This window comes from Archocentrus centrarchus, chromosome 16 (genome assembly GCF_007364275.1).
Source record: "Archocentrus centrarchus isolate MPI-CPG fArcCen1 chromosome 16, fArcCen1, whole genome shotgun sequence".
Lineage (NCBI taxonomy): Eukaryota > Metazoa > Chordata > Actinopteri > Cichliformes > Cichlidae > Archocentrus > Archocentrus centrarchus.
Window position 1 is genome coordinate 15,067,762 of NC_044361.1, and position 27,367 is coordinate 15,095,128.

General features: G+C 38.3%; 1 protein-coding gene across 1 annotated transcript in view; it reads left to right on the plus strand.

The window, feature by feature from the left end:
• The window catches only part of LOC115794073 (CUB and sushi domain-containing protein 3-like), a 238,215-nt gene that overhangs the window by 10,571 nt on the left and 200,277 nt on the right, over positions 1–27,367 (plus strand). The window contains exon 2 of the mRNA XM_030749325.1: positions 4,437–4,659. Coding sequence (XP_030605185.1) covers positions 4,437–4,659 — 223 coding nt within the window. The remainder of the gene's footprint in view (positions 1–4,436; positions 4,660–27,367) is intronic.

Below are 27,367 nucleotides of genomic sequence, written 5' to 3' on the forward strand. Positions count from 1 at the left end.
GCCACTGTTTCTGCCAGACTCATACATTATGATACTGATTCATATTTTTCTGAAGCGTATTTTCCCCGCTGTGCAATCACAGCATGTTGTTAATTTGGTTTCTCATCACAATTTATGGACATTTTTGCAGCGTGGCACTAACACGGGGTCAGGAAAAACTCTGGGGATTGCCTTTCACAATTGAAATGATGATGGAGGTTAGAGCAGGCAGCTGAGCGGTCACAGCAAAATTCAAGGATGAGATACTGTTGGTCTAAGTGATAAATGGATTAAGCACATGTCCTCTCTCCTGTACAAGGAAGCACATGTTGTCGTTGCATTTTCCTTTGAAGTAACAAGATGAATGCTTACAGTGTTCTTTTTATAGATTCAGCTTTTATGGAACTGACAGCGCTTAACATATTACAAGCTTGTATGATTCACAGCATTGAAAAGGGGGATTCTAATTCATTTAGGGAAAAAAAGGGGGAAAACAAGGGACCCAGTAGATATGGGGAGTGGGTATAAGAGGTAGAGTTGCCTAGCAGGAGGAGATAGGGAACAATTCTTGGCAGAAGGGGAAGTGAATTGAAAAAGGCAAGTGAGACAGACATAGGTGAGAAAAGAATTTAGACACAATAGTGGAGAAAAAGAGCAAATGGCATGAGAGTTGAAATAAGGATAGTGAAGAATGAAAGGAATATATAAAGCTGATGAATAGAAGGGGGGGGGGGGGGTATCTTGGCAGCAAGCATCTGTTCTGTCATCCCCAGGACATCAGAACAATCAGCCGCACAAACACGGCTAAGCAGTTCACACAAACAGATTTATCCTGAATAGTTTACAACATTAGTCATCTAATGCTTGACAAACAAAGGCAGAGAAAGGCAGAGTCCTTGAAATAATTCAAGGACTAATAGAAGTCTTTTGGGTGCTGTCCCACCATAGGTACAACACAGGAGAAACAGGACAGCCTCACCAGAGCCGATAATATCTGACTTTTAACTTATAACTGCTTCTAAGACCAGTGCAAGATTTACAAGGATACTTTAGTTTTATGTTATTCTTCTGTTCACTGGATAACACACAGCGACAGGACTGTGTGCTGCCCTCCCTACAATTCAAGTCTAATTTACTTTTTCAGCATTCATGGTTATGTAGCACTGATTTAAACTGCATCTCTATCTATCTATCTCTATATATTTTTACGTGACTGTCTCACTTGGTCCAAATCAAATCAAATGTCAGCAGTATTCATTCTCTTGTAACATTTAAAGACTACTATGGTGATTTACTATCACAAAGTGAGGGGACTCTCAGGAGACTGAAAAAAAAAAAAAAAAAAATCAAAGCAGCAGAGAACAAGATGTCCTGACTTAAGTCCACAGTATAGGCTGAGTTACAAAACACTGAAACCTACCACATTTAGCGTCATACAATTAAATAGCATCTTTGAAAATACTTTCTTTAACCCCACCTGCCATGGCCTCTACATTTTGGAAAATCTTTCTTCTGAGTCTTAGTTTATGTATGTCATTTGGTTATTCTGGTGTTTGAAGTTTTGATTTTGTCTTGGTTGATTTTCCCATTCTAATTTCTTATTATTTAAATTTTTTGAGAGTTTTACTTCTTGTATTACAAACACTGGTTATTATGTTTATTTCACATCTATTCTAGTGACGAGTTTTGGTTTTAGTTTTCTTGTGTTTTGGTTCATGTCTATTTTTATTATTTAGCAGAGGTATCATCCCCAGTGTTTCTGCTGTGCCTCCCTTTGTCTTGCACCTCGGTTCCTTTCATTTCCATCTTGTATATTTTGTTTAGCATTAATATTCTTGCCACCCTTGGTTGATTCCTGTTTTACTTTGAAGGCCTTTTTCTTTTGTGTCCTGTGTCAGTTTTGCTTCCTGTCTTCCCCTGATTTCCTGACTGTTTTCTTTTGTTAATTGATTTTGCCTCTGTTCTACTCCCTGCTGCTTCTCATTAGTAATGCTGCACTTCTTTCTGTCCTCACCGAGTCATCTCTATATTTAACTGGATTGTTTCCTGTTAAATAATCAATTAATTAATTAATATTTGGATTCTTGCTTTCTTCACTGTTTTTGACTTTGTTATTTTGTGCCTGTTTGCATCAGCCAAGGTTTATTTTCAGCTCATTTTTTTGGTTTCATTAGATACAAGATACATTTGGGAGCTCCGCACTACAATCTACATGCCACTCATGGCACCACCTCTTTGAATACAGCACAGGCAAATAAACTTAAATTTATGAGTAAAATTGGTTGAATGGGCCTTTAAACAAACAAAGATGGCCTTTTTCCTCTAAATAATTCTGTGTCTTAGACTAAGTTTGTATGTCACAGACATCACAGAGCAATATATTAATTTTATTTGGCGTGACTGGATTTTTCAGTGGTAATGGCTCAGTAAAATTGAATTTTGGCAAAATGTATTCAGAAATAATTTCATAAAAACAGAAGCGATGACTTTGAAGAAAAAATAGAGCCAGACATCAGGAGTCAGATAGTGTATTAATGTGCATTTTCTCCCAGTAGTTATCAAATTTCTGACTGAAATTAAGTCTAAAGGCAGAACCTCAATGATACAACTGCAGGTGTCTTCTGAAATGTATTTTTCCAAGGTCATACTGTCTTGTAAAGACATAAAAATGTGATAGCACAACAACTACTGTTAGTTGTTGGCAAGACATGTATGTTGTTAATCCTGGTGTGCCATCAAAAATCCACATTTTCCAACCCATACTCACAAGTTTGGTGGCTCATTGATGAGGGCTGTTCTGGTAATTTATGATATACCCAAGAGTGCCTGAATGCACATAAAGCACCATGTCACAGGTTGGATCATGTTGACCCTGTAGGCGACACATCAATGGTCCAAATTTGTCATGATTACCCCGTTTGCTCTGTTTTGGTGGAAATAATTGCAACTTAGACATGCAACAAATCTTGGCAAGAATTTCTCCCTGCTGCATTTACAACAGCAGCTCATCGCCAGAAATTTTGTTTTATGCATATTATACATATAGAAATGTACTGACACACCATGTTTATAGCTCTATCTATGAGAAGGTCAAGCCACTTGATCACAAGAGAATGAACAGGGGTTTGGGTGGACAGTGGGGTGGAGTGGGGTTAAGTTATTTGCACAGTATATGCATGGACCCCTGTGCTTTGCCAGGTCATGACCCCTTTCAGTAAAGGCTGCTGAAAAATGCAGTTTTTCAGTGGATTATCATATATTTCAGAACAGATTTTTTGTTGGTAACTGCACACAGCTTCCAGGCTTTTCCTAAAAAATAACAAAATGAAGTGTAATGAAATGAAAGTGTTTGACAAGGGGGAAATTAATTTTCAGTTTGTCTCACAGTTTAACATTTTGACTGTTTTCTATTTATAAGGCAACCATATTACTGTCTGTCTAGTTAGAGGCCATTCAGTGGCATAACTGCCACTGAATGCCCCCCCATACTGTAGTGTGTGTCTGTGACCAACACTATGCAAAAAATCCTTTACTCACCGAGTGTGAAAAGCTAATTACACAAGGGGTAAATTGTTGGGGGTAAACCATGCATCTTAATTAGGTTTGCATTTCATTAGACAACATGCAAGATAGCCTGAAATGAAAAAGGGCCGTTCTTTGCATTGTGACACACTGTGCATGGGAGCATGTTTGTGTTACTGCAGGAGTACTCTGGATGTGGATGTGCGGAGGGAATAGGTGTGATTGCTTGAAAATGAGGTTACTTAGCTGTGGCACTTATGCTTCTTTGTAGCGACCAGATTACTGTAGTTTGACAGTGATGGTATGAGGTTTAACATAATACATCTGGGGTATCAGTGTACAGTAAGCTGATGCATTAAAATGGATGACTAATCTGCTATGGACTGACTGTTATAAGCTTGTGGCACCAAATCAGAAGACTTTACTTGTTGCCTATCTTTAGAGTCCAACTTTTTTTCCCATAGGGACTAAAAGCGCTAATGAGACATCACATTTTTTTTTTCTGATATTATTACAGCAGCAGCCTTTGCAGTTTATTATTGTCATTATTTCATTTTAAAGTAAACAGAAAACATAAATGGAAACACAAAACTTGGCTGTTAGTCAGCCGGTTGCCAGATTTTCCTCGTAGCTTCTGCCAGCTGAGAACAACAGGGATTTTCCAAACAATTTGATCTCAGTTAAAGAAAAATTGCACATGAACTTCATGGAGTGCATTCAGTTGCTATAAACAAATGCTATTTGGAATTGTGTCTGTGCAGGCCTGTTTAAAATGTCTCTTTTATTTATTGCTGCTTGGATGCTTGCACTAGATGAAGTTTATCAAAATGAAGTACTCTTTTTGTTTCTGTGCTGTAGAGCATTTTCATCTAAGAGTCTCACACAAACTCATATGCACTGGATAATGATACTTTGTTTGTTCTCTTTCTTTTCAGGTTTTATCCATTCTTGTGGAGGCACTTTAAAGGGCAGGAATGGGACAATAGAAAGTCCTGGGTTTCCATATGGATATCCAAATGGAGCGAACTGTACCTGGGTGATTGTTGCCGAGGAGGGGAACAGGATTCATATAGTTTTTCAATCTTTCGCCGTAGAAGAGGAATATGACTTTTTATCTTTGTATGACGGGTATGCACACCCGGCTAACTTCAGAACGAGGTAAGGAAGCAGCCGTGCACCTTACAGGCTGTGTTTGAAGGCTGGCAGACTGGGGCGGAAAGATGTGAGGGAGGGAAGCCTTCAGCGATCAGTTCTGACAGAAAGTTTATCTTTAGCGCACACATGACAAAGACTACTTATTTTCTTCAGGGAGATGTCAGGCAAGTCTCACGTGGTGTGCAAGGGGTGCTGTGTGTCCACTATTTTCTGAGATGGTTTTGAGTGGAACTGAACTCCCTTCTGAAAACTGAACATTTCTGCAAAGAGGAGAAAGGAAGTGCTGCATGTCTCTGATAGCTGATCTGAAAGGTGCTCTTCAGTTAAAGTATGAAAAGATTCCAAGAAATCTTGTGGAGTGGAATGTTGTGATGCATGGGTTGGTTCGTTAGCCACCTTTCTTTATTCGAATGCTTTACTGGAGGAGACAGAGGTGGTGAAAGAAACAAGATTTCCTCTTGTTTTCTTTGGTCACTGAACAGGCAAACAACTGTTTACGGCATGTACTTTCTAGATACTTACAAAAGCCCCTGATGCTTGGCATTTGTAGGTTTCTCTCTTCAAACTTGTCTCCAAGAAAATTATTTGGCCCAGCCAAATAATTCTCTTGAATCACTACATAATTCACACTATAAATCTAAGCACAATTCAATAATTGAATCTATTTTATAATGAAGATGACAATGCACTGAATCCACACCTATAATGTCATTAGGGCCGCATGTAAGACTGCTCAAAATAGGCATCCATGTGCAGAAACAGACACAGTGAACATTTAGTTTTTAATAAAGATATTTGCTCAGAGAACAGCATTCTTAGACATCATTTTTTGTGGGACGTTCTTTCCTCGAGGATTTTGATTATTATTAAAATATTGCCAATGCTTTTTATTTAGCAAGCTATCACCAACTCAGTGCTCAGTGAAGCCATCAAGCCATGCAAATTGGTTTAACTGTAAAGGTTTTAAGCCAATCATCATTGACTTGCTTTATGGGAAAAAAAAAATCTATAAATATATAAATATTTTGTTGGTTAAATACAGGACACATTATATGTGTGACTCATAAAGAATCTGCACTCCAGCATTCTTGGGATGTTCTATTTTCTACTTTCCCAAATAAATCCTGCTTTTAAAGAATCATTTTGTGTTTAGCTTTCAAAGGAAAAAGCCATTTAGGTCTCACATTTTCCCTGTCAAAACCAAATTGCTCAAAAATAAATGCAGTCTTCATACATAAGTGTGCTGAGTATTATGAGAAGATTATCTCTATGCTGAGCTGATAGAGAAGTGTGGATACACAGATCAGTTTTTAAACCTGTCAAAACCTTTTAAAAAATCCCAAACAAATTAGAGGCATCTTTGATTACCCACTTGTATTCACAAGCATGCTCCATCAGACCTGAAAGTGGGGTCCAGTGTTTCACTGTGAAACACTCAAAGAGGCAGTGCCAAATGATTTCTCCTGGCCCATTTATGTGGCTCAACTTCAGTGGAAGTGGACTGAGGTCACCGATAATAGAATACAGGATTTATAGCAAAGAGTGACAATGAAGGAGAATAATTCAAGAGCTGAATCACTGTTGATACTTTAGCAGATGAATCACTTTAGATACTTAAAAGATCCTGTTGCATAATGCCATTTTCAAGGGCAGGCTTATACACTAAAAGGTTTCTCACCATGTTGGTTGATTCAACATCACTTCCTGATCTCACATAAGTCTTGTCACAAACAGCCAGAAATAATAAACATATTATCTGGTATGAGCAATGCCAGAACGGTGCTATACTAGGTGAAATGGAGCAGTCATACTGTTGCTGTCACACTTGTTGCTGATGTTGCTTTGTCTGGCAAGATAAATTTATTTGCTTATACATTTAAAAGAGTTTCAGTGTCAGAATTTTTGTGAATTTTTGCTTACAGTGAAACTGTCAAATCCAAATATAATATAGATAGCTCAGTTTATATTGTCCAACGTACCAGATTTCATGCCCCCCAAATTCCTCTAAAATTAAAGTTTTTGAAAGTCCACCACAGAACAAATATTACATTTTAAGCCTATATCCCATTGTTCCTGAATGCAGCACAGCGCAAGCCACATCAGTACAGAAGAAGAATCGCAAACTGTATGACATATACGGACAACTCTAGTAAGTTTTATGATATTCTTGTTTTGTTTTGTTTTTCAAAATTGTCCCAGGGTCTTTGTTTAAGGACAAACTCTGGTCTAGATTAAGCTGCAAATTGAGCTAACGTTTTCGGAGTGAGTTTAGCCACTTTATCTACAGTTTGCTTCCGCACGTCTGATGAATATGGCTGAAAGCATTATTATCCTCATCAGAGACAGCAGTTAGATGCGAAGTATAAGGCTTACGAAGGGCACATAGATGTGGGTTTAAATACCAACAAAACTCATTTCAACTGCTTGAGCTCATGTTCTTGCTGTCCTGGCATTAGCTGAATGAAATGATTACGACTTTTAAAATAATTTCTTGCCTTGTCTCTTTTCTAATGAAATATTTCTAAAAACTAAAAGTAAACAACATTTATTGTTTTAATTTTTGTTTTCTTGCTTCGGGGCAAATTTATGCTCTTATTTATTTGAAGAAAGTTTTCTTCTCTACCTGCCCATTATTCAATTTTCATATTGTAGAGATAGGATTGAATATTGTGGGGTTTTCAGCAGCTCCATATGCAGCAATGATGGTGTTGCTATATTACCGAAAAGACTGAATATTTCTTGTCTGTGCTATTGTGCCTTTTTGTTCAGTAGCATGGGATGAGATGTAAACTTTGCAATGCTCACAAGCCTGTCTTTTTTATAATCATACCAGTGATGCAGACAGAAAAATTGCTTTACTTGTGTTAAATTTCATGTGGGCGTGTAGTTTTCCCAAAACAGCAATTAATGCTTGTCAATATTTGGCAGACTGTTGCTGGACTGACCCACTGTCAAACCATACAGACTCAAAGCTGAATGCTGAAATCTCTCTCTCTTTTTTTTTTCATTTAATTTATTTAAACCTTTATTTAAGCAGGCAAATAGATCAAGAACAATTTCTTATTTACAACTGTGGCCTGGCAAAAGGCAACGCCTTTTGAGGGGAAGAGAGTAGAGAGAATCAAACAATAAAGAACAATGAATTACAAAAAGCACATAACAAATGAAAATCAAAAATCACAGTAACCACACTAAGTAAAACATTTACAAACATCCTTAAGAACATTTTTCAAATGGCTCTTAAAAATGGGAACTGAAACAAACGTAGTCATTTTCATTGTTTTCTGGAACAAGTTCCAGTCATTTGGAGCAGCAAAAGCAAACGCCATCGAGCCAAAATGAGACTTGGTCCTCGGAGTCTTTAACAATAAATACTGTGAAGAACAACTATTGTATCTTGTAACTGAACCCAGTTGCAGTAACTGACATAGATATGAAGGTGAATAACCCATAAGGGTCTTATAAATGAGAGTAAACCAGTGAATATTATGGCGAGTATGTAAAGAGGGCCATTTAACCTGAGAATAAAGCTGACAATGATGTGTTGAAAAAGAAGCATTTGTGACAAAGCAAATTGCAGAATGATAAATTGTATCCAACTTATGAAGAGTTCCTTTACATGCATGTCCATCTACTATAGCGCCATAATCAAATAAAGGGAGGATAGTTTTTCAACAATGGTACGTTTTGCAGCCAAGTTAAATGAAAAACGATTTCTGTACAAGTAACCAAGTCTTGTTTTGACTTTCGATTGCAGTACATTAATATGATGTGAAAAAAATAAAACAGGCTCAAACCATATTCCTAAGTATTTATAAGCTGTTAGCTGTTGTATAGTATCACCCTCTATAGTGCTAAAATCCATTGAGGGTCAGGAAGCCCCATTCCCGTGACCAAACCACATGACTTTGGTTTTCTTAACATTTAAAAACAAATTCAACTCAGTAAAGGCCAGCTGTATTTCATGGAAGGCATGAGCAAGTGGCTTTACAACCTCATCAGCAGTGGGACCAGTTGCATATAAAATGGTATCATCAGCATACAGATGGACCGAAGCCCCAGTGACAGATTGTCGAATATGATTAATAAATATTGAAAAAAGTGTTGGACCAAGAACTGAGCCCTGATGCACACCAGTAAGAACAGGAAGTGACTGTGAAACATGAGAATCAATCTTTACTTGCTGTGACATTTTAAACAGATAATTTGAAAACCATTTCAGTCACTGAACAAAAATTCCAATACAGTCTAATCTTTGTAATAGGATTACATGATCAACAGAGTCAAAGGCTTTGGCTAGCTCAATAAATATGGCTACACAGTGCTCCTTAGAATCCTCATTTTCTTTAATCAGTTGAAAAGAAAATTTCTGAGGAACAGGATGAAGGCTGCATTGAAACTGAGTAGGAATAGAACCTGCACAAGAGTTAAAAAGTTGTGAACTGTTATCTAGACCTGCAGATGTGGAGGCAGAAACAGCCAACTTCTGTGAAATGCTCATTAAAAAAGTTAGCCATGCCCACCTTATCCATTACTATGTTATCCACTACAAGAGACAGGGGTAAAGCTGAAGGCTTATTCTCCAACTGCTTTGCCATTTTCCAAAATGTGGATCAGAGGCACTTTCTGTAAACTGATCTTTAAAATAAATAGACTTTGATTGACACACTACTTGTGTTGCTTTATTGCAAGTTGGCGATAAGCAAGCCAATCATTCTCTTGCCCCGTTTGCTGTGCTTTATGCTACGCAGCATTTTTTTGCTGCAGTAAGGCTGACAACTCACAAGAGAACCGAGTTGTACTTCAATTTTTTATTCATAGTTATTTTATAGGAGCATGGTGTTCGATCAGTATTTCAAAGTAGCGTTTAAACAAAGATCATGCTTCCTCTACTGCTGCTAAGCTAGTGATAGCTGCTGCTGGAATGGTGATAGTTGTTACAGGGCTTGATGGTAGCTGCTACCAGACCTAGTGGCAGCTGCTACCAGACCTAGTGGTAGCTGCTGCAGGAATGGTGAAAGCTGCTGCGGGGCCTGGTGCAAGCTGCTGCTGGGCACATGGTAGCTCCTGCAGGGCCTGGTGGTAGCTGTTGCAGGGCCTGTTGTTGCAGGCCCTGCAACAAAAATGATTTCTTAATTACTGAAGTCTCATTCTTAATCTAGAAATGACTCCATAAATGGTAGAATAACAAGATTTTAATATAAAAAATGATCAAATTATTTAATTACAAGATTATAATAGGGAATTTCTTTAACATAAACTTTGTACAAAAAGCAAACTTTGTACAAAAAGTTTGTACAAAAAGTTTGGTCAATTATTGATTATGATTATATCAACAATTATATAAACAACACCAAATAAGAGTAAATAGCAGAATATGCTGTTTGGCATTGGCAGAGAAGATTTGGCAAGATTTGGGTGCAAATTGCATACTCAACTCTGCTGCTTAACCCTAACCACTTAAGGGGAAATAAACAGGCTTTCCAGCAGTATAAGATTTACTGCTATGAAGCATTGTTACAACAAAGAAATAACTGACCAAACACAAATTTCTTTACTTTAAGTTAATATGTCAACAATTTGCTAATTCAGCAATCAGTAAACCATGTTTGACTGTCATGCTTTACCCTCATTTCAAACCTTTACTTTCAATTCAAACATTTGCCAGTTTTTAATTGCAGTTATTTTGAACAGTTATGCAAGTGATAACATGATATTAACACATCATGATAGGAGCTCAGTGAAAGTGAAAACAGCAGTCCCTGGAGTGGATCGTTGTTACTTTATGTGTTGGGTCCTTAATTTGTTGGACAAAGATAAAATTTTTGTAGTTTTGTCTTTGCACACCACCACAGTGGATTTAAATCAGACAATCAACATGTGATTGCTGTCATTCAAGAGGTTTTGAATGAATTTTCCAACAACTGTTATGAATTACAGTCATTTTTATATATGGTCCACCTTTTTCAGAGGCTGAAAATTCATTAGACAGTTGACTGACAGGCAGTTTCAGGGCCAGGCGAGGACATTTCCCTTGTTATTTAATTACAGATGAAGCAGACATAATATCTGAAGCTGATTCAAAGTGTTGAATTTGTATTTTATAGCATTCACTGTAACGTTAAACATGAGGCCCAAAGAGATGCCAGTGCAAGTGAGAGAGGCCATTATTAGACTGAAAAACCAAAATAAACCGATCAGACAGACAGCAAACTTTAGGAGTGTCCAAATCAACATTGCTAAAAAGAGTGAATACACTGATCAGCTCAGCAACACCAAAAAGCCTGAAAGCATCTCAAGGGAGGGGAAACAGCATTTGGTGATGTCCATGGGCTGAAGATTCCAGGCAGTCTTTGACTGCAAAGGATTTTTATCCAAGTGTCACAAATAATCTTGTATTTGAAATTATCTCAGTTTGTCCAATTAATTTTGAGCCTCTGATAATGGGAGACTGTATATAAAAATGCATGTAATTCCCAAATAGTTAATAAAAAAAAAAAGTTAAACCCTCTTAAATTATAGCTGAAAGTCTGCACTTCAATCACGTTGATTGTCTGATTTAAAATCCACTGTGGTGGTCTACAGAGCCAAAGCTACAGAAATTGTGTCTTTGTTCAACTAATTATGGACCTTATTGTAGATTTGTCTGAAGTAGTTTCAAAATATTACTACTTCAAGAATATGAAATTAGATATCGGGCCAGTTCAGGAATAGCTCCTCTCTGTATGACAAGGAAATCCAGACAGGACCCAAAACTTTGCAATAAATGAGTTATTTTGTTTACAAGGAATTATAATATTACCAGGCAGTCTTAATTGGCTATGTTGACAAAGCAGGTTCAGATGGGGCACAGCTGGATAACGCAGGGCTTGTGAGGCAAGCAAAGGTTGGCAGATAAGACAGTTTGCTAAGTTATGCCCTATACAGGGTGCAGAATCTGTATATAATGGGCCTAACTTACACTTAGTTACTTGTTCTAATGGAAGGAAATACTTTGCATGTCACAAGGGAAAACTTGGTGAGCTGTAGTGGAAAATACTCCATAATATGTAACAGTTGTGAAATGAAGGAACTATAGAAAGAGCTGGGCAGGAAGAGTTGAAACAGATGACAAAATGGAACAAGACCACCCTTTTTTCTTCCACTTATCTGGGCTAGGTGGCGGGGGCAGCAGCCTAAGCAGAGAATGATTAACAAAACCTTTTATTATATTAGCTGGACTTAGAGGGGCACCTTTTTAATGCACATTTGCACTGTTATGAATGCCACACACAAGTCCTTTGTTTAAGTAGTTAACTCCAACCCTACTTTTATGTTGCTCCATTCATTATGAACCGAAAAGCAGATCACTTCAAGGATGGCACAAATTACAAAATGACAAGTTATATACAGTATTTACCTATCCTCCTCCTCAATGGCAAATTCCCATGTGTTTTCTTTTTAATTTTTGTTGTGTTTTGTTTGATTTTGTTACTCTATGAAGATCAAAACTGTGGACTGACTGCTAAGACTATTTGGAGTCAAACATTTAAATTTACTTTAGCTTCTAAGCTCTGTTATTGCTCTTGTAGAGCCAGGAGGAGTACTAGGTTGTAGTCTGTCTTCCTGTGCTGTTCAGGGGGAGCAGCTGCAACATTATCAGCAGGACATGCTTTAGCTCTGGCAAAGACTTCCCTGCGCTCAGCAGCTTAACTGCATTTACAGTACTTTACTACAGTTGTAGTCAACTTGAATAACTGTGCTTAAACTTCACCTGTTTGCCTTCTGTGTTGGCCCCTCCACCCCACTCCATACACACACACATGCACACACGTGCAAATGAACTATCGTAGAAATTTATACTGAGCTAAAAAAAAACAAAAAACAAAACAAAACAAAGAACTGCACCTAAATTAGATAAATAACTTTGGTCACTTTATTATTTTTCCAGAAGAATTACCTTCATGATAAATATTCATTCCTGCACATGATGAATTATCCAAAAGAACCTTTCCTAAATATTTTCAGGTCTTGAAATGGAACAAATACTTTGTCTAATAAATCTTCACCTTGTCCTTCGGTCTTGCACAGTCTTTAAGAGTCACAGCCCTTCCAAATTCTGCTGTAATTCATTTTTTTTAGTTGGAGGAGTGAAAATGGTCTTTCTTCCCTCTCCCCTCATTATGTTTGTCATTTTTATATTTAAAGGTTAAAGGTCAGTCTTGGCCATTCTGGTTGGTTAGCCATCACCAGTTTGTCCATCTGTATCTGGAAGTCCCATGAGTCATTCTCAACCACTCCTGGGGGTGCATCCCATTTTGACCTTAGGACTTCCAGGCCATACTTGGCACAGATATTCCTGTATACTATGCATGGCGTTATGGCTTTACATATGTGCGCTGCCTGCTAGCATCTTGCACCCTGCTGTTATATGCTGGATTGTCTCAGGGGCATCTCGGCACATCCTGCACCTGGGGTCGTGCCTAGTGTGGTAGACACCACACCAGGCTTAGGGCTTGTTCCTGTGCGGCCATGATTAGTGCCTCTGTGCTGTCTTTCAGTCCAGCTTTGTCCAGCTATTGGTCCCCCTGGCTATTGGACAACTGCTTGCTAGTGCTAAAAGTCGCGCCCGCTTGCTAATTGTGGTAATACCAAACACTTCCGATAGCGAATCGGTGAAATTCTCAGCCTGGCACAATACTTTGTCAGCCTGGCACAGTGATAGGTGATCAATAACTGGCTATAGAACCCTGCAATCTCTAGTTGCGAGTTGTGAGAGCAGTTGGTTCGCAGGTGTTGGAACACAGAGCTACTAGTTGTTTTGATTAGTCTAGATGTTGGGTCTTGAAGAATCCATAGGTCCCACATCCTCTTCTACATGTAACCCAACAGTTCACTATTCTCATCTCTTGTCCACTTATCCTCAGGCTTTGGTCCTCTACCCAAGACCTGGGATTTTGAGGGTTCTCTGCAGTATCTTAGCTGCTCCTAGGACTGTACTCTTCTGGACAGAAATGATGGGCCTGGAATCTGCTGGAGTCCACTATTCTAGTTTTGATGTTACAGCTCCTAATGCTCCTATTACCACTGAGATCACTTTGGAATTTACCTTCCATAACTGCTCCAGTGTTCCTTCAGGCCCCTGGTACTTCTCTAATTTCTCATGTCCTTCTTTCTGAAGTTGTTGTCTGCCAGATTTGCCACATCCATCACAACTGTGGTCTTCTGCTCCTTGTCAACCACCACTATGTCTGGTTGGTTGACCAGCAGCTTTCTTTGTCTGTCTTGACCTTGAAGTCCCATAGGATCTTAGCTGTGTTGTTCTCAACCACCTTTGGTGGTGTCTTTCACTGGGACATGGGGACTTCTAGTCCATATGCGGCACAGTTGTTCCTGTACACTATCCTAGGGGCTTGGTTGTGCCTCTCAGCTGGATAGCGTAGTGGCAATATTACCGTCTTTGGAACGTCTTTGGAGCAAAATCCCACTCAGGGCATGCATCCAGTAAGGCGCCCAAGGCAAGGCCCCCCATGCTACACCCAAGCCTACATGCGTGAAAGGTATATATATATATATATATATATATATATATATATATATATATATATATATATATATATATATATACGCGTTAATTTCGATTAATTAATTACGGGGAAATCAACGCGTTAAAAATTTTAACGCATTTTAATCGCACTTTGCACCGTGGAACGTTTCTCAGTGCACGAGTTCCAGGCATACAGATTATATCGACGCACAATGTCCAAATTAGGGGCCGAATCCTGCGAAGGACCCGGCCCACGTCTTTCGCAGCCCACGAAGACCACAAAGGCCGGAAGTGAGCAGCTAGCCTTCATATCAGCTGCCGTCACCTCTGCGTAGCTCATGTCGCCTAGCAACCGTGAGTGCGAAGCACAGCTGTGTAAAAGCAGCTGGTTAAATGGAGAACGAACTTTTTCTCCTTTTTGTGGTTTAATTTTAAGTCTTTAATTCAAAATAAGCTGTTAAAACAAGCACAACACATTTCAACATCAAGGAATACAGCTGAGCTAATGATTAATTTCCAACTATAACAAGTGAGACATTAATGTTGAATAAAACTATCCAGTTATGATGCTTAACTTTAATTTCAGGAGTTTGCTTATCACAGGAGCACTTCCACCCTTCGTTGGTCTGTGTAGTAGACTGGTGGGAAAATAAACAAAATTTTGAAGTTTAAGCTTATGTATATTGATTTATTCTAAACTTAAATTAATATTTCTCATGTCAAATATTGAAATGCGATTAAAATGCGATTAATTTCGATTAATTAATTACAAAGCTTGTAATTAATTCGATTAATTTTTTTAATCGAGTCCTACCCCTAATATATATATATATATATATATATATATATATATATATATATATATATATATATATATATATATATATATATATATAATATGCCAATGCCATATTGGCTCAGAGGTTGCCCAGGACATACTGATGAGAAGTGTGCTACTGGAATAAGCCATACACGAACAAGGACTGACAATATGGAGTTGATGCAATGCTACTACGCCAGCTGACCCAATGGCACAGGTTATGCAATGCTTATACACTGCTAAAAAAATAAAGGGTCACTTTGAAAACACATCACCTCAATGGGGAAAAAAAATCATGCCTGATATCCATACTAATATGGACTGGGTAATGTGGGTAATGTGTTAGGAATGGAAGGATGCCACATCTTTTGATGGAAATGAAAATGATCAAACTACAGAGGGCTGAATTAAAAGATACCCCAAAAATCTAAGTTAAAAAATGATGTCAAAATTACAATACAGCAACTCAAAATGGTACTCAGTAGTTTGTATGGCCCCCACATGCATGTATGCATGCCTGACAACGTCAGGGCTTGCTCCTCATGAGACAACAGATGGTGTCCTGGGGGATCTCCTCTCAGATCTGGACCAGGGAATCACTGAGGTGCTGGGCAGTCGGAGGTGCAACCTGGCAGTGTCAAATGGACTGAAATATAATGTCCCAGAGGTGTTCTATTGGATTTAGGTCAGGCGAGCATAGGGGCCAGTCAGTGGTATCTTCATTTCTTCATCCTGCTGGAAATGCCTGCATACTCTCAACACATGAAGCCAGGCATTGTCCGAAGGAACCCAGGACCCACTGCACCAGCTTAGGGTCTGACAGTGGGTCCAAGGATTTCACCCTGATACCTAATGGCACTCAGGGGGCCATTGCCTATCCTGGTCTGTGCGTCCCTCAATGGATATGCCTCCCCACCACCAAACTGGTCATGCTGAATGATGTTACAGGCAGCGTAATGTTCTCCACAGCTTCTTCAGACCCTTTCACATCAGTTACATGTGCTCAGGGTGAACCTGTTATCTGTGAAAAGCACAGGGTATGAGTGGTGGACCTGCCAATTCCGCCATTACTGATATTCTATGGCAAATGCCGTAAGACTTACAACTTATGAGAGAACCAAGGACTACTCTGATCTTTTATTCGTAGTCTTTTTATAGGAGGTTGGTGTTTGATCACTATTTCAAAGTAGTGTTTAAACAAAGACCATACTTCCTCCACTGCAGAGACAAGGTCAATTCTGCCCCAGTTAACTTTTGCCAAGTCATGTAAAAGGGCTTGGACATTAAAGTTTTCAAGAAGACGCTTCTGAATAATTCGTCCAATAGACCTAGCACTCTGATAATTGCGAATGCAAGCAATAAAGCAGTGATTACTTATATCACTACAAAAGACACCAGAGTGATACATATGTGGAGAGTTTGTAAAAATCACATCAATTAAAGAGGCCTTAGCTGTCTATACTCTTGATTAAAAATGTTCCTTTAATTTTTTTGTGCGGTGTACGTATATCTCAGGGTGAGATCTATATAGATCTCACAGGATGTGTGATATTTGCAAAGAGGATTGTGAAAGATTTCAAAGTAATAAATTACAGGGATATGACAGGCTCCAGCCCTGTGACCCTGAATTGGATAAGGGGAGGAAATTGGATGGATGACTAAACAGGCTTAAAGCACTGTTTGCACATTAAGATTCTGATATCTTATATATTTAATTTTTTCTTAGGTATTTAGCTTATGGGATTCATTGTTCTTGGCAGTACTCATTAGAACTAGAGTAGATAAATCATGGAGATCATTCATTTTTCTGCATTTGAGTCATATTTGCCATTTTTGAAAGATTATGTAAGTGATGTGTCATTTCATTTGTTTTTAAGAAACATTACTAATGATACAGGGTTAACACTCTGCTAAGCCAGACGTAAGAGATGATATTTTGCTTATATTTCACATGGAACTAATCCTGCCATTGAGAGAGAATGAGAAAAGTATGACTAATTCTTGCTATGAGACAAAAGTGAATGGCTCAAATTTTGATGGGTTTTTCCTTATCCCACCCCAGCCTCTAAATAGCAATGCTGTTCTGTGTGTTTTTGTCACAGTTTTGTTTCACCAAGTGGTGGATTTTCTCTCATTGTGAGGCTATGTAGTGTGGTGCCAGAAAATGATAAATCCATGAGTCTGTGCCTCTAGGGCCCTAAGAGTATGCTAGTAGAACTCATGCTCTTCCACAATTAATTCTCTCCAAAACAAAAATCACTGGGAAGGAGGACAGAACAAGCTTTTGTAACTTGTATGTTTTTCTTTGTTTAACTTTGTCAAAAAGAAGATTCAGCAAGTACTTTCCCCGCAACTTGTTCTGAAAAGTGCTTATTTCCATATGACAACGTCAGAAGTTATTTTGTTTTCAGTGTTTCCTTCTCTTTCCTCTTTGAATGTATGTTAATAGGCTGCTGGCACAGGCGTCATTTCAGCTGGAATAAATAACAAGGTGCATGTAATAATAGGCAACCCTGTTCTTGGCTTTTCTTTTCCTCTTTGAGGATATTCATAAATAGAAACCTTGATTAAGATTAAAGAGATCTTTAATTTATTAATGCTGTTAATTAATTAAATTCAGAAGGGAACAAGACAAAAGCGACAATGAATTTTTAACATGAAAAAGAATCGACATCCCCGTGATGGATCTGATTAGTGTGTCTCCCCATTGATCTATGTATTCTCTTTGCTCTGTGAAGTTTTTTTTCTCCTCATCCCTCTGAATCTGTGCTGCTCTTACATTATGTTCACTCCCTCATGCCTGAGAATGGCTTGCTGAGGCACTCATTATTGTGCTGATATTATATGCTGAGAGTAGCAGAAGAGAGTAGCGTTACAGTGATTTTCATTCAGCTGTCACTCGCCCAAATAAGCCCCTTTCAGACATGCACTTCTGTTTGGTACTAACATGACGGCATCTGAATCGGTCAGATTCATGTATGAACGTGCACCCTGCTCACTTTCCTCTTAATTTTCAATATAGTACAAGTGTGAATGCAGCCTGTCACATTAGGTACACAAAAGACTGTGAAGTTGTGCCTGTTTCTCTCACATCTTGTCCTGGTCAGCTCATTAAAAGACAAGATTGTTTTCTAGAATTCACCGCTTTGAAGTTCTTTCTCACGCTCAATAGTTTTACTGTGTGTGTGTGTGTGTGTGTGTGTGTGTGTGTGTGTGTGTGTGTGTGTGTGTGTGTGTGTGTCCTGCACACAGGAAAAAGTCTGAACACAAGGCATTTTCAATACTTCAAAACTAACACTAATCCACAAATATGGTACAGTAGGGCTGTCTCAATCATAGAATTTCAAACTCAATTCATTTACCCAGGAAAATACCATTTTCAATACCATGTAGGGAAAAATGGCAAAATTAGGAGGCTTTAAAAAAGTATATTACAACAATATGACCTTCTGGCTGTGAGGCAACAGGTCTAACCATTGCACCACTGTGCTTCCCACACCCCTGTGCTGCGTGGTGTACCCTGCCCCTGCCCTGTGATAGCTGGGATAGGCTCCAGCCCCCCTGTGACCCTGAAAAGGATAAGCAGAAGAAGATGGATGGATGTTTACTGTGCTTCTGGTGACTTGGCACCATATTTTGTTGCTATTCAAATAGAGTTGGTAAGGTAGGCTGCCCACTGTTTCTGTCTAGTTCCTGGTAGGCTTTTCTCAGCTTCAATGTGGGACTTTTAAGAGAAATGTAACACTTTTTGGACATAAATAGTTGTGCTATCCTGTTATTAATGTTACAGACAGACAGGACTGATAATGTTTGCTGCCTAACCAACACTCATGTCATTGTTTTGTTAATTAGTCATAGCTGCTACCTGCTACCTTATTGGTACCATTGGCATAGTAGTTAAATAGCTAACTTTAACATGTGTCCTGGCTAGGGCAACATTTATGATGAATCAGTGTTAGGATTGTTTATGTATTACACGTTACGCATTACTTTCCTTAAAAGTAATGCAGTATGTTACTTAATTAGTAGTTTAATTAAGTAACATACTGCATTCTCATTGCTGCATAAAATGACCTGAAACACACTGTCTCATAATTACCAGTTAACAATATAAACCTGAGGCTGCAGTACCATACACTGATACAAATCCCTATCCTAATGAGGACACACATATGATCTTGTAGTATTTATGTATGAACACAAAGCCAACAATACAAAGCAGAGTTGAAAACCCACCAAAAGAGACTAAAGCAATCGCCACAGAGATTCTACTTTAGAAAAATGTACAGATAGAAATGGAGGCTGCAAGCCTGACTGCTCATCACTGCCTTTGATACCTGTTCAGGGTCTGGCTGGTGGGCTGGGGTCGACATGCACTCGGCTTTAACATCACTCTGGGTTCTTGGCTAGCTTTGTTTTAGCAGGATATATGTACTGATGTACGCAAAGAACTGAAGTTGTGTTAGCAATGTAATGCAGTTGTTTCTGTCCTGGATACAGTTTGCAGTTTACTATTGTACTCTTGTCCTTTCATGCAATAAAAATAAAAGCAATGCCCATATCTCCGCTGTAGAACGCTCCACCATATTCCTCCTCCCTGCACATGAACTAAATTCAGCTGAGTGTAGCTCAAGTGCAGAGGAAGAAAAAGTTTGATGTTTTTTCTTTCTTTCTATCTGCTCAGCGTGCAGATAACTGAAGAACCTTTGTAATGCAAGTAACAACATAATTGCAACTGTAATGTAATTACTGAATTGAATACAGTATCATGTAACATTACTGCATTACTGAAAAATGTTATGTGATTACAGTACTGTAATGCGTTACCCAACACTGCTGTTAATACCTTGATGCTATTAAAACAGGAGCTTTTCTGGCATCACAAATTTCCTCATGAAGACCAGGGTGTCAGTCTTTAAGAGGCTTCATCAAATTTGTTTTGCTGCTGTTGTTCAGGTTCTAGTGAGGGGAGGGGCTGTGTACCTGCCTCACAATTCTTTCTTGTTCATGTTGACATTTCCGTCTTGTCCATCTTTGGTGTACAATTTAGCATCTACTACATATTAAAATGACTGTAAAATCCAGCTTAATGGCAAAGTCTTTACCACGATTAATGACAGCCAGATTAAATAGACCCAGCCTTATGGCAGCTAAGGTAGGCGCCAGCCTCCCTGCAACCCTGAATTGGATAAGTGGAAGAACACAGATGGCTCAATGGATATTAATAGGGGTTGATGTTAGATTTGTAGAAGTTATTCTTCTGATGTTATTGCATACCTTCAGCATCAGAAAATACCAGAATGCTCCATAAGATGCTTCAAAATGAAAGATTTTATCCTTTCAAATGTTCATCCAACATAAGGATGAACTGATTTGAATTGGGTGGTCAAAGGTCACTGTGACCTCACTAAAATTACTGTTTGTGGCCTAACAGTAATTCAGAAATTCATATGCTTATTATTATATGATTTCATATGAACTTCAGATGGGCTAAAATGATTAAATTCTGACATTTTGCATCCGATGGGTTAAAGGGCAACTTTATTGTGCTGTTCAGCAGAAACAGTTCTGACATTTATTCAGCCCCATACTGCAGGAACTGAAGGGGACATTGTGATCACATTTGGTTGCATTGGTGACATCAATCTTGGGTTGTCACCCAGGGTTATTGTATAGATTTTCTGTGTTGTCAGGTTGGAGATGTGCATGAAGCATCTAGGTTTTAGAATTCATTGCTTCTTTGCAGCAACATCTTGTCTACCATCATGGTTACAACTCATCAGAACAGGCTTTACTGGCTGAACACTTAATACCCTTTAATAAATTGCTGTACTTGTACTGCAAAGTCTTTGGTCCATATGTTATATTAATCAGATATGAACAGATATGGATGTAAACTCTGACTTTACTGAGTTGGCTGATTGGTGAAGGCATACAGCTGCAAGGGGATTAGTCTAGTTGCTGGTGGTATATTATCATAATTGCAACTGTTTCTAGAAAAGTTGTCTTTTAATGTTTCCTTTTCGTCTTTGTTAAGTGACACTTGTTGTCAGCAATTGTTGCTTTACCATACACCAGTTACCCTTGATATAAACACTGTGTAGACAGTACCCTACAAAATATTGTGTGGCTGAGCTTTGTGGGCTGAGTGGCCCTCTCTATGTGGAGTTTTTGTAACACTTTTTCATACAGTAAGTGTTTTACAAATATGTTGTCCCACCACGTGCCATCAGAGCAGCTTCAGTATGCCCTGCCATTGATCCTACAAGTCACTGTTAACAGCCTAAGAGAGATAAAACACCCTCCAGATAATCTCTCTCATGGACCGCAACTGGTGACCACAAAGGCTATAGCACATGATTCACATAATTTTCATACTCATCAAACTATTCAGTGAACTCATGTGGCCTTCGAACAGGCTGTTATGGCAGTATGCAAAACACTGAGGAAATTTAATCTATTGATTTGTATTCATGGACATAAATGTAAGTGATACATAGTCCGAGGGCAGTTTGTTAAAAACTCACAATATTGTATCATGGTAGTATGAGATCTACAGGCATATCTATTCATTTACGATCATTGACACAACTTGTAGTGCTTCCATTATAATGGAGCATGGCATACGTCAATCGCCAGACACTTAAGCAATTCCATTTCTGTTGTCATACAGAAACAATGTTTTTTACACATTCTCTATTTTTTTGGACTTCAGTTCTGTTTTAATTAATTTTCATTTTCCATTTGCTTTCATTTTTAATAATTTTCTTAAACCTGTCAATTAATTTTGGCTCTTGTACCAAAAATTAGGTTTTCATTAAATAAAAGCAGGATTAATGGCTGTGTAATGGCTTTGTTGCAGCACTTTGTTGCAGCACTTTGTGGCCGTGTGCATCATGTTTGTTTTATTTTCATTTGGATGTGTCTAGAACATTGATACCATCTGGTATTAATTGAATTAATTTGACAGTGGCACACACGTCGGTGTGTGTCTATATGTATGCGCTCAGAATTTACACTGCATCTCAGAGCAGCAACTAAGCCATGAAGTCCAAGGAAGTCTCTGTGGACTTCTGTAGTATTGAGGGATTGCGGTGAGGCATCAGGGCAAGCGTAGAAAATCATTATGTCTATTGAGTAATCCCAGTAACACAGTAGTTTTAATAACTGTGAAATGGAGTTTGGAAACACCAGGCCATCTAGCCAGAGTCACTGAGCCTTGTTCAAATAGATGACCAATACCAGTTGATAATCTTTCTTGTAGAGCCTCTAATGTTCTTACTTAAAAGAAAAGAAAATCACCTCAGTGCTGTCAGTCAGAGTTTTATGGGGAAGTCTCTATAGGAAAAAGCATGTCAAAGTCAACTTGGAGTGTAACAACAAACAAGCAAAACAAAAAAGAACAAAACTCAGGTTAGGGGTGCACCTGCTGCTTCTGAATCCATTATTTAGGCCCTCTCTAAAAGCTTTCACATGAATGATTTGTTACGTCAGGCTCCATAATTAAAAACTTAAGCAAGCTGGTAAACACTTCAGTAATATTTAAACTGCGTGATGGGAATCAGCCATACTCCACCACTAGCAATTTAAAAATGACATTTTCTGAGGTTAAAAAGTACCTGTATTCAGTTAGTTAAATGCTAAGTTCATACCGGAATACTTAATCATGAATCAAAATTTTAATTTAAGAAAATAGCGAAAGAAAAAACTTCAGTCAATTTAAAATCTACAACACAAAGTTGTCTGCTCTATACCAGAGAAACCAGAGCCACAATGCATATAGCATAAATGGTAAAGAAATTAGAAAGAAATTTTGTCTGTAAAATTGTAAATCAATTACTTTTTGCATGTGTGTTTGTGTCATTTTACAGGTATATAATACCAGATTATTATAATAAAATATGCTGTAAGAAATTGTAAGAAAGGCATCAATTAAGAATCAATACAGCATGACAAAACATGATAATGTTTCTTGAGATTTTCATCCAGTCCTGGTTTCAACTGTACTTTGTGCATCATCTTGGATTATACCATCTTCTTTCAGTTTTCTCAGTGGAAAGCTCCTTTTCCCCTACCATATTTAACAGGTCCACAGTGGTGTTATAGAGCAGATTAGATGTAGCAATTTTGAAATCTTTGACCAAAATCCTTTTGGTCTTCCACTAACATCTGTAACTCCACCACAGAAAAATTACTTTGCTGCCTCTCCTTGATCTTGATCAGTGCTGTTAGTAAAATGGACTGACAGTCTGTGTTTATAAATTGATACATTGTTAGGTCACTGGCAGAACTTCTATCTTCTCTCTCTTTTTTTTATCTGCTAAGTTTATCTAGCCTTTACTATTTTTAAAGATTTATTGTAGTCTGAGAACTGGTCAGTTAATTAGTCTGTTAGTAGACTGCTCAAAATAAATAAATAAATAAATTAAAGGAACACTTTGAAAACACACCAGATCTCAATTGGGAAAAAATCATGCTGGATATCTATACTGATATGGACTAGGTAATGTACTAGGAAGGTGAACCTGCTCTCATCTGTGAAAAGCACAGGGCTCCAGTGGCGGACCTGGCAATTCTGGGATTCTATGGCAAATGCTAGATATCAGAAGATGGGTACACTGTGATAACAATGGGATGGGCATGGTTAGCAATAACACTCAGGTAAGGATGCTCTTTGTTGTACCAAGGGGCACAGACTGCAAAGAAAATGTTCCTGACACCATTACACCAACACCAGCAGCCAGAACTATTGATACAAGGCAGGATGGATCCATGCTTCATGCTGTTTACACAAAATCTTATCCTACCATCTGAATGTCACAGCAGAAATTGAGACTTATCAAACCAGGCAACATTTTTCCAATCTTCTGTTATCTAATTTTAGTGAGCAATGTTCGAATTGTAGTCTCAGTTTCCTGTTCTTAGCTGACAGGAGTGGCCCCCAGTGTGATCTTCTGCTGCTGTAGCCCATCTACTTTAAGGTTTGGCATGTATGTTCAGGGGTGCCCTTGTGTATACCTTGGTTGTAACGAGTGATTATTGGAGTTCCTGTCAGCTTGAAGAAGTCTGGTTATTCTATAACCTCTGGCATCAACATGGCATTTTCACCTAGAGAACTGCTGCTCACTGGACATTTTCTCCTTTTTGGGCAATTCTCAGTAAAGAGAAGATGGTTGTGTGGGTTTCTGAAATACCAACAACCATGCCTTATTCACAGTCACTTAAATCACTTTTCTTCTCTAATTCTACTCAGTTTGAAAAGCAGGTCATCTTGTCTGTTCTTGACAAGTTGTTGCTAGGTGATTGGCTCATTAGATGTTTGCATTAATGAGCAGTTCAACAGATTCAGCTAATAAAGCGGCTGGTAAGTGGATAGAAAATGACAAAATGCTACTCTGCAAATCTTGAGATGTGGAACAGGAAGCATATATAAGTAAATATTCTTTGGAGTTTACATTTTCACTTTTCAATTCAAGAAATTACTTTGCCATATTATTTTTTCCCCCAAGTCAGAAAAAAGCAGAAATGAATTAAGTGGATGATTTGATATTGCCAGCTGCTTTTTTTTTTTTTTTTGGCTTTCTGTTGAGGCTTTATTTTGCAGAGTTTCCAACAATAAACTGAAGGCAAACCGTTCACTTTAATCTTTGCTTACTTGATAATATCAGCCAGAACACTTAAGGCCTCTTCTCCACTCCATCGCTTTTTGTTCTTTCTTCTTGCACTAAAGGAGGTCAAGCAACAAAGAGAGGGAGGCAGAGACAACTAGAGATATACAAAAAGGCAACATGACACAAATGGTGAACCAGCAAGATGGGGGAAAAGAAAAGTAGAAATAAATAAACAACCAGAAACAGTGTGAGAGACACTATTGTTCAGAGACTGAAGGAGAGATAAATGGAGCCAGACAGACACTGAGTTAGACAAATAGAGGTACATAATTCCTGTCGCTGTCTCCCTCTCTTCATGGCACAATGCTACTGTGACACACTAATCAGATGATGGGAATTTTTGACAGTTACCTTGAGGGCTGAGGTAGGTTTTTCAGATTTTTTCAGATGGACGCAAAGCCTGCGTCCATCAGCTGGCACTCTGGTCCTTTGTCACAATATACATCTTTGTTACCATGGCAGAGTTGGCACCAGTGGCTTATTGAGAACCAGTTCTGTAGATTTCCACCAAAAAAAGACAACTTGGGATAGCACCATAAAATTATGAGTCCCGAAGTTGGATGTTAGTGGCTGTGAGAGGGATTACAGCAAGAAATTCACAGATGATTTGTAGATGTAGGGTATACTTTCTGTGTACCATGTTTTTCTTATCACTGCAATTCTACTACACAATGCTACCTAGTGTTTCATTTCTCAGACCTGTTGAACTGTGGCCTGAGTCTCACAAGAAGCACTGAGGCAAGACTTTCTCTGCACCGGCATTATGTAGGTACAAAAGGGGTAAAAGTAAATCTTTTTTACCCTGGTACTGTTGTCATCCATTAGCTCTTCAGAAAGTTATTTCTCTATAACCGCAGCGACACTCTTGGTTGAGAAATGGCTTCTGTGCCCATTCTGAAATGTTTTGCAATTATTTTACTATGGTTTGTGTGTGGGGGTTGGGGGACTATTTAAATAAATTCATAAATGTTTCTGAGATGGGAACATGTTAGATGCTTACTGAATACTGTACCACTATAAATAATGCCAGAGATATTTTTGTTTTTAAATAGGCTTTAATGAAAAGCACTGTGTTCTTTCACTATCTTAGGTCAATACAGTTATTTTTACTCATAGGTTAAAAGTGAAACTTGGATTATCTAAAGCTGATTTTTTCATTTTACTCAGAGATTGAATATTTATTATATAACTGTCCCTTCCACCCAGGCTTACTACAGATGTGAAATACAGTGAGAAATCCTTGTGCATATTAAAATGTGCTTTTATGATTATAGTTGCTATAGTTGACTTTATAAACTTATGGCAGACATTAGAGTGCCTTTATTGTTGTTCTGTTTTTATCCTGACTTTATACTTTTACTTTAATTTTCTTAGTCAGTCTAGACTACCTCCCAAAGTGAGATTAATACATAATCAGACATTAAACATGTCTTCATTGTACAATCTCAAATAGAAGTATGATTTAGTTTGCAGTCTTGTGTCTGATATCAAGGTCATATTCCTTATGTCTGACAAGACAGCAGGCCCCTTTGTGTCGATTTGTTAATAATATTCCAACCACTCACCTGTTACCCTTGTTACCAAAGCAACAAGCTACAGCAAATGGCATTTGCCCTTTTTTGCTTTTCGTTTGAGAGATACTTGTTTCTGGATTGTTAGGTATAGGTAGGAAACTGTAGGTATAGGTATGAAACCCTTGTTAATCCATTATTCATAACTCAAGTGGTAAAGGTGTCCCAGTCATATATGTTGATTTTTTTTTTCATTATACAAATTATGAAAATGCATGAAGTTATGCAAAACAAAACATACTTTAAATTTGAGCAATTTTGCTTGGCCGAAGTTCTGTTTTGACCACATTCACATGGGAATCTGTGATTTTTAAGGTATCACAGATGCCCTTGTGATGCACAAACAAAGTTGATATTTGTTTGCACAAACATCAGCTTCCATGTCAAACTGAATCTATTTTCATGCCAACATCTCAGGAAGATTCATATTTCCAGGTTGTGGATTTTCAGAGATACTTCTGATTTTCTTTCCATAGTCAGTCTTTTCACTTTTGGGTTCTAAGATGTGGCCTGTCACTGTGAATATTACTCAGGTTGTCTTAGCTGCCTTATCCACTTTAGTTACAGGTTCTCAAAATCCTGCCATACTTGGTTGGCTAATCTTTGACCTCTGTTTAGATCATGTTTGGACACACTCACCCATTCATATGAATGGGTGAGTGTGTCCAAACGTTTGACTGGTACTGTAAATCAAGACATAGAGCACATTCTGGCTCATTTTCATTTTCTGTGATTCTTGATTCTTATGAACTGGAATAACCACTGCAATAAGAAAACTTTTTTCTCTCCCTTTTTTTAAATTCTGGAACAACAAATGCACATCTCATTCCTGAGAGGACAGTTTGGAGAACGTGGAGTTAAGTTGCTTCCAAAAAATAGAAGCTTGTGACTGTTAACAGCTTTAGAAACTGCAAAAATTGATGGCAGTAGCATTAGTGGTGATTCCTTTGGTGATTTCCATATAGTTGAGTTCTTTTGATCTCCATCCAGCACAGGACAGGAGAGGGATACTGCTTTTGCCTGAAGGGACAGGGACTTCATTCTCAAAGGAACCTCACTGGGGAACCTTTCTTATGAAAGATCAGTAATCAACCCAGATACATTACTGACAGACTGGGGAGCC